The sequence below is a fragment of the Solanum lycopersicum genome, chromosome 11 (genome assembly GCF_036512215.1).
Source record: "Solanum lycopersicum chromosome 11, SLM_r2.1".
Classification (NCBI taxonomy): domain Eukaryota; kingdom Viridiplantae; phylum Streptophyta; class Magnoliopsida; order Solanales; family Solanaceae; genus Solanum; species Solanum lycopersicum.
In genome coordinates, this window is record NC_090810.1 from 31,612,891 (window position 1) to 31,620,879 (window position 7,989).

Sequence of the window (7,989 nt, forward strand, 5' to 3'; positions counted from 1 at the left end):
ATCTCAACAAGTAACTCCTCATAGAACAAAGTTTCATCAACCCCCGAACCTCCGACATGTAGAATTGATGCTGGATCACCCAGACACTTCTTTAACATAGAGACATGAAAGACTCGATGAACAAAAGCTAGTTCTGCAGGCAATGACAACTCATAGGCCATTTCTCCAACACGCTGTAGGATTTCATATGGCCCAACATACCTCGGACTCAACTTCCCCTTCCTGCCAAACCTCATCACCCCCTTCATAGGTGATATCTTCAAATAAACCTGGTCACCAACATCAAACTCTAAGGGTCGTTTTCTATTGTCTACATAAGACTTCTGTCGACTCTAAGTAATAGCCAACCTGTCCCTAATCATCTTGACCTTCTCTAAGTCCTGATTAATGATCTCTACACCAAAAATGGATGACTCTCCAACCTCGAACCATCCAACTTGAGACCTACACCTCTTGCTATATAGTGACTCAAACGGTTCCATCCCAATACTGGAGTGATAACTATTATTATACGAGAATTCTATCAAAGGCAGATGGTCTTCCCAGCTACCCTTAAAGTCAATCACACACGCCCTCAGCATGTCCTCCAATGTCTGAATGGTGCACTCGGCCTGCCCATCTGTCTGAGGATGAAGGCAGTACTAAGCTTCACTTGCGTGCCTAAGCACTTCTTGAAGGATCTCCATAAATGTAAAGTGAAATGATCTCCTCTATCTGAAATGATAGACAATGGAATCCCATGCCATCTCACAATCTCATTAATGTAGAGTTTCGCATAATCCTCGGCTCATTAAGTAGACTTCACAGTGATAAAGTGGGCAGACTTAGTCATCCTGTCCACAATAAACCATATGGAGTCATGTTATCTCCTAGTCTTCGGAAGACCAACCACGTAGTCCATATTAATGACCTCCCATTTCCAAGTCGAAACATCAATAATCTGAGTAAGACCTCCATGCTTAAGATGTTCTGCCTTAACCTGTTGACAATTAGGACACTTGGACACATAATCTGCAATGTCCTTCTTCATGCCATCCCACCAATAGATTTGTTTATGATCATGATACATCTTGGTGGAACCTGGATATATGGAAAATCTGGAACCATGGGCCTCTATTATGATCCTGGTCCACAAATCATCCACATCTAGTACACACAGCATGTTATGGTACCTACGTATGTTGTCATCTCCCAAAGCAAAAGACTCATTTATCTTAACCAACACTGAGTCCTTCATCTCCATCAATACAGGATCAAGATGATGACCCTCCATGACTTCAAATACTAAGGATGATTCAGAACTAGGATTAATTGAAACACCCCCACTAGTAGAGTCAACCAACCGCACACCCAGCCTGGCCAGTCTGTGTAGATGTTTCACCAATTCCTTCTTCGCATCCTTAAAATGGGTTGTACTCCCCATTCTCATCTTACTCAAAGCATAAGCTACAACATTAGCTTTGCCTAAATGGTAGTGGATATTCATGTCATAGTCCTTCAACATCTCCAACCATATCTCTTGACGTAGTTTCAACTCTCTGTGCGTGAACACGTACTGGAGGCTCTTGTAGTCTGTGAACACATCCACATGCACTCCATACAAGTAGTGCCACCACAGGTGCCAACTCAAGGTCATGAGTGGGATAATTCTTCTAATGAACCTTGAGTTGTATATACGCATAAGCTATCACCTTACCACCTTGCATCAGAATACAACCCAAACCAACCCTAGATGCATCACAATAAACAGTGTAATTCTCATCACATTTAGGCAAAGTAAGCATCGGGGTTTAAATGACTCTATCATTGAGCTACTGGAAACTCTTCTCACAAGCCTCCGTCCATTCAAACTTGGCTTTCTTCTTAGTCAAAGTTGTCAGTGAGGCAACAATGGAATAAAAACCCTCCACGAACCTGTGATAATAACTAGTCAATCCCAAATAGCTACGAATATCTGTGGGAGTAAGAGGTTTTGGCCAATTCTTAACAACCTCTGTCTTCCTGGGATCTACCGCCACACCTTTGTCGGACACAACATGACCCAGGAAGGTAAGTGATCTAAGCCAGAATTCACACTTTCTAAATTTGGCATAAAGCTGATGTTGTCGAATTACCTGCAAGGTTAGTATCAAATGTTGTTCATGCTCTTCCTTGGTCTTAGAGTAGATGACAATGCCATCAATGAATACTATGAGAAAGAGTCAAGGTATTCTTGGAAGACTCTATTCATGAAATCCATAAATGCAGCAGGTGCATTCGTGAGACCAAATGACATAAATAAAAACACGTAATGACCATAACGGGTACGATAGACTGTCTTTGGAACATCTTTATCCCTAACCCTGAGATGATGGTACCTTGAACTAAGATCAATCTTCAAGAAGAAACTAGACCCTTGAAGTTGGTCGAACAAGTCATCTATTTTGGATGTGGATAATTATTCTTGATAATGACTTTGTTTAGCTGCGGATAACTGATACACATTCTAAGGGTTCCATATTTCTTTTTTAGAAAAAACACTGGAGCGCCCAAAGGGGATATGCTCGGCTGAATGAAACCCTTATTAGTGAGATCTTTTAACTGCAGCTTCAACTCTTTGAGTTCAGGTGGAGTCATACTATAAGGAGGAATTGAAATTGGTTTAGTATCATGTTCTAAGTCCATACCAAAGTCAATATCTCGAGGGGAGGAATTCCAGGCAAATCATCAGGAAATACATATTTGAACTCATTCACTACAAGTACTAAGTCTATGGAAGGAATGTCATGATCTAAATCGTTAACAGTTGCTAGATGACACAATAACCCCTTGGACATCACTTAAGGTTTGAAATCAAGGGATTAGGACGACTCGAGTTGTATTCCTCCCAGACTAGCTCTTCTTCATTAGGGAAACAAAATCTCACAACCCTACTACAACATTCCATACATGCATAAAAACTATGAAGCCAGTCCATACCAAAAATAACATCAAAATCATTCATGGGTAACTCAACCAAGTCTGCACACATGTCTTATCACCTACAATTATTGGGCATTCTTTACGAACCCTATAAGCTCTTACATTTCCTCCTATTCGGATAGTCCTTCATCATGTGTTTGCCACAGATGTAACAAGCGTTAGAGCCCATCATACACTCTCCTCATATGCCACACTTTGTACCAGAATTAAACTGCATCCCTTAGCTGGTAAGATGACAACTCAGACTTCTCCACATCAATCAAACCCAATAGCCTAAGCTTGTAAAGTGCTATATTAGGCCATCTGCACCAACGTGGTCCTTACTTCTCCATCTGTCAACCCAGATGGGTTAACAGGAATCTCTATTCCAGCAGCTGGAGCCTGAGAAGGAACCTGAATTACCCAGTAGCTACTCCTCCAATCTCTCCGCATGCTTTTCTCCTTGTATTCATCCTTTGGGAACTTAAAGAGTTGATGTTAGATACGCTCTTAAGACCAACAAAATAAGACATTAGGAAAGGCACGACAAGATTAGAATAAGGGAAATTTTGCTACGCATCATACAATCTCTGATTCAGGATAGAGATGCACTTCACTACCATGACTTTGAAACTAACCAGTATGGTTGATGTGAACTTATTATCCTCGAAATTTAACCTAGGGATATGATACCAACTTATTCATGACCAAAATCTAGACCCAAACGAGACCGGCATCGTTGACCTCTCAGAAGTCGCAAACAAGCCTACATACGTCATTCTTACTTCATCTAGGTTAATTTTAGCAGAAAATTTGAACTTTTTAGTTTTATTATTTCATGTTAAAACCTTCAAATTAACAGCATAGACGCTCACAAATTAACCATCTAATGTAGAGATAATCAATGAAAGAATCAGTTCAAAATCTTATTAAACGTATTTTTCCAAAACGACACCAATACAAAGTCTGAACAAAAGAAAGAAACACTAGTGGAACATTCTCTACTAGGTATAGCCTACATCTAAGATAGATAATAACGGTAGACATCCTCGAAAGAATGAGGGCCTACTAAGTCCGGATGAAAGCTCCACGTCCGGATAGCTGCAACATCAAATTGTAAGATCTAGCGTCCACCTGCACCTGCACCTAAAATTGTACAATTGTATGGGATTATTACACACTTGTACTAAGTATGGGTATATGAAAGCACACACCAAGGACATGCATGATTAAGAAAAGCTCTTTCCTAACAACAAGATTATGGAAAGACAAGTCAGTGGACTTGCCAAATTGGGATTAGGAATGTTAGTGAGCTTTCTAAATTTTAATTATGAAAGTTATGCCATGAGAGTAATACGCATCATCATAATTATCATATTGCAACACATAACATCTTGCACATAACACATAACATATTGCATATAGCACATAACATTTTTCATATCATTCGTTCATATGCCATGAGACCATGGAATCATGGACTTGACATCAAAACTTCGCAAAAATGAGGGCTCAACATATAGGACCTCAACTAGGGAGCTTTCATTAGAAACATAGAGTCTGTTTCATTCATTCATACGTACTTCATTTCATTTCATCCATAGGCTAGTGTAAACACCTGCTATACCTAGGATGTAGTTTAAGACATTCATCGGATTCGCTGTGCACTGATCAAGAATGACCTAGTGTCATTAATTAAGTCTATCTCACCTCTTAATTATCCTATGCTAACACTTTGGTATCATTCATTTCATTATGTGCATCATTTGAGGCTAGCCTTATTCATTCATGGGGAACTTTAACTTTAACCGACATAGATCATGTGAGCATCATGAAATCCAGTGTCTCCCCCACACCAAAAAGAGGTGGAATCACCGGCAAAAGTGACCCAAAACATGCTAGCATACATGGGAATTGAACCCCACCAGATCTCTATATTGACAGTATAGTCCAAAGACTACGATATATAAGGAGACCCATACCAAGCATGTCAGACAGTCACATCTCATGAGAGTTACGTGAACCTCCGCCCTTCCTCAAAGAAGAAATCACTGCTCATAGCTAGTCTACCGGTACTCAGTATAAAGTTCCATTACATTCAACTCATATGTCATGGAAGTTGGCTTCTAGTATGAGGACATCATAGCTCAATAGATGATTTCTAATCTCATCATTATTATTAAGTGTGGTAATCTCAATACTTTCATTAGAATATTCATAGAGATTGGTCTCTTCATTAACTTTACACTCTCATAGGTGAGTACGTTTTGGTGATATTTAGTTAGGTTCATTTGAGATTACTCTTATGGTTTACATTAGCCTCATATCATGTCACCACATTCATTAAAATTAGAACATTTTCTCTTCATAGCTACTCACCCTATTTTAGTGAATGTTCGTTTCATCATATGACAATGCACTTGGCCATATAGTGTGTTTCACACTCTTACTTAGTCCTTCTAGGGTTTCATCATTTCATGGTTCATTTCATCATATCTTTGTTCATTTCATCATTGCATTGTTTATTTCATCATTTCCTTATTCATTTCATCATGTGCCAATGCACTTGGCCATTTAGTGTGTTTTATACTCTTACTTAACCCTTCTAGGGTTACATGATTTCATTACATACTTCTTAGGTTCACTTATTTTTAAATGTATGCTAGACTTATAGGTCTATACATACAAGCCATGAGGCTTCATTCATCGTTTGTTTAAATGATTTATACCTTCCTAAGATTATGTGGTACAAGACTTATGCATCTTGTATGTATGACAAGATCTCAATTTTGATCTAAGTAGGGATCATTATTCTTGAATATTTAATTCACGTATGACTTATGTATCATTACGGAATTTGGGCAAGGTAACCCGGTTTGGAATCCCTTGGACAACACTTTAGATTTTTCTTTTTATTTAATTCCAGTCCACATAACATTGGGACCCTAGATCGAGCCCCAACAACACCATTTCCTTTTTATTTCAATCCTTTGAAAATCCTCTTTCTTGGCCGAGGGGTTGTGGGTTTGAACCCCCCACAACGCTTATTCACCTTTTTAGTTCTTTTTACAGGTGAGGTTGCAGGTTCGATTTGTAATGACCTCACCTAATTTATACTCATTTAAAATTCCATATTTGTTCCTCTATTTTTAGCCGAAACTAACTTATAGTTTTCTGGAAATTTGTCACATTTTTTATTTCACTTCCTTCAACATTTAAACGTAAATTCATAGGGTAATTCGTAGATCATTTAATAAGTTCTTAGGTGCATTTTCCATGGATTTGTTTAGCCAAGAGATTATCACTCAAATCAGCCACATTTCAACTCATATGAACATCACGAATTACATAATAATTTGTACATGAAATACAACCACAACATCACATTTTTAAAGCCTTAGCCCGAGGCACATAGATACGGTTTACATTGCACTCACACGTAGACATAATTTTTGAAAAGCATCAACATAAATCACATAATTCCGAACATACATATAAACACTTAATCATCACGAAAACGCGTTTCATCCCTAGTTTTCTAATAGCAGACATAACCAACCTATGATTTAATGGGAGCTAGTGACTGGGACATGCAACGGGGAATAATCCTAGATTCTGGAATAGATTCGTTTGAACCTTAGGGATATCTTGGGAAAGGGACTAAGAGAGAAGAGAACCCATACTTTTTCGACCTTAAACCCTCGACTTTCTTCCGAAAAACATCACCCAAGATCACGTCCAAGTCCCCTCAATGTCAACACCACTCGACGGACAACCTCTGTTTGCCTAACGTGGGATTAATGTTTCTTTTCTTGTGGTTTTGTGTGAGCTACTCAAGTGTGAACAACATGGTTTATTTTTCTGTTCTTGAAAGTTAGTTTGGCAGAGTTAGATCGTGAATGGGAGTGATAAAGAAGTGTGAGAGAGAGATAAGTGTGGGAGTTAAGAGTTTTCTTAGGCTTAGGAGTTTAGTTTAGGACTTAGTCAAATAAGGTTTTATTTAATTATTAAAAATCTAATTTCATTTTATTTTAAATCAGATAATAAATAATAAATATGATTTTTTTTTCATTAAATTACCAACTTAAATTAAAAACAACTTTAATTCTTTGCTTCCACCTAGGTTCGAACCCGGGTGGAGCAAGACTTCACTTCAAGAGCCCATTTGCGGCCCTCTCTCCCCAAAATGCCCCTACCTTATTAATTAATTAATTAATTAATTATATATTTAGGGTAATTACGATACTACCCTTAGGCTGGAAAAAGACTTTTTTATCCCTAGATCCTCCAAAACTATGATTTTCTCTTTTTAAGTACGGTAAAGACTCATTCGAGTAAATCTTCGTATTCAAGAGCCATACATGGTTGGAACCAACCTTTCCAATCTCAACTAACTCCCCAAGTTAGTTCTCTTGGATGTATCAAGATTTTCGAGGTCTCGTTCTACGCGTGTCAATCCATGTGAACCCTGTTATTATGGTAGGCATTGTAGACACATTACACATTACTTATCTTATCTATTTTTAGGGTTGTTACACCTTTGATACAAGATAACCGATTCGGCTAGAGCGGTTGAGTATAGACGCACGTCCGGGTCATCCTTCGTGGGTCCAATCTCCCTAAACAGTCCTAGACTCTAACAAACTGACCTAGCTAACTAACTAACCTAGGAGTAACAAAAAATAACTAACTAAGAAATCCGACAACCTAAGACCTAAAGGGGTGACATTAAGACAAGTAACTAACTAAGAAACATCCTAGTACCTAACCTAGGATGGTCCAAAAGGGTTGGTTATGGTCCTAATGACTTAGGGGCACCTTAGTAATTACCCTAGGTCAATTAATTAATTAAATTAGCAACTTAATTATATTAATTAATTAATTAAAATAAAAATCATGGTCTTAGCCGAAAGCCTTAGATAATTTCTAGATTTGTCTTAGTCAAATGTTCTCCTATTTTTAATCAATTTAGGAGGGGCGTTTTGGTAATTAGATAATTGATATATGTATTAACTTAATTATCCTACGTTTAATTAGTCCATATCAGTT

At 38.1% G+C, this 7,989-nt stretch overlaps 1 protein-coding gene across 1 annotated transcript; it reads right to left on the minus strand.

Annotated features, from left to right (window-relative positions):
* Nucleotides 1-1,811: 1,811 nt before the first annotated feature.
* On the minus strand, nt 1,812-3,393 carry LOC138339361 (uncharacterized mitochondrial protein AtMg00860-like). Its single transcript, XM_069290953.1, has 2 exons — nt 3,286-3,393; nt 1,812-2,114 (listed from the first exon to the last, which is right to left on the minus strand). Exons 1-2 carry the CDS (start codon nt 3,391-3,393, stop codon nt 1,812-1,814), a joined length of 411 nt encoding a protein of 136 aa, XP_069147054.1.
* Nucleotides 3,394-7,989: the final 4,596 nt, after the last annotated feature.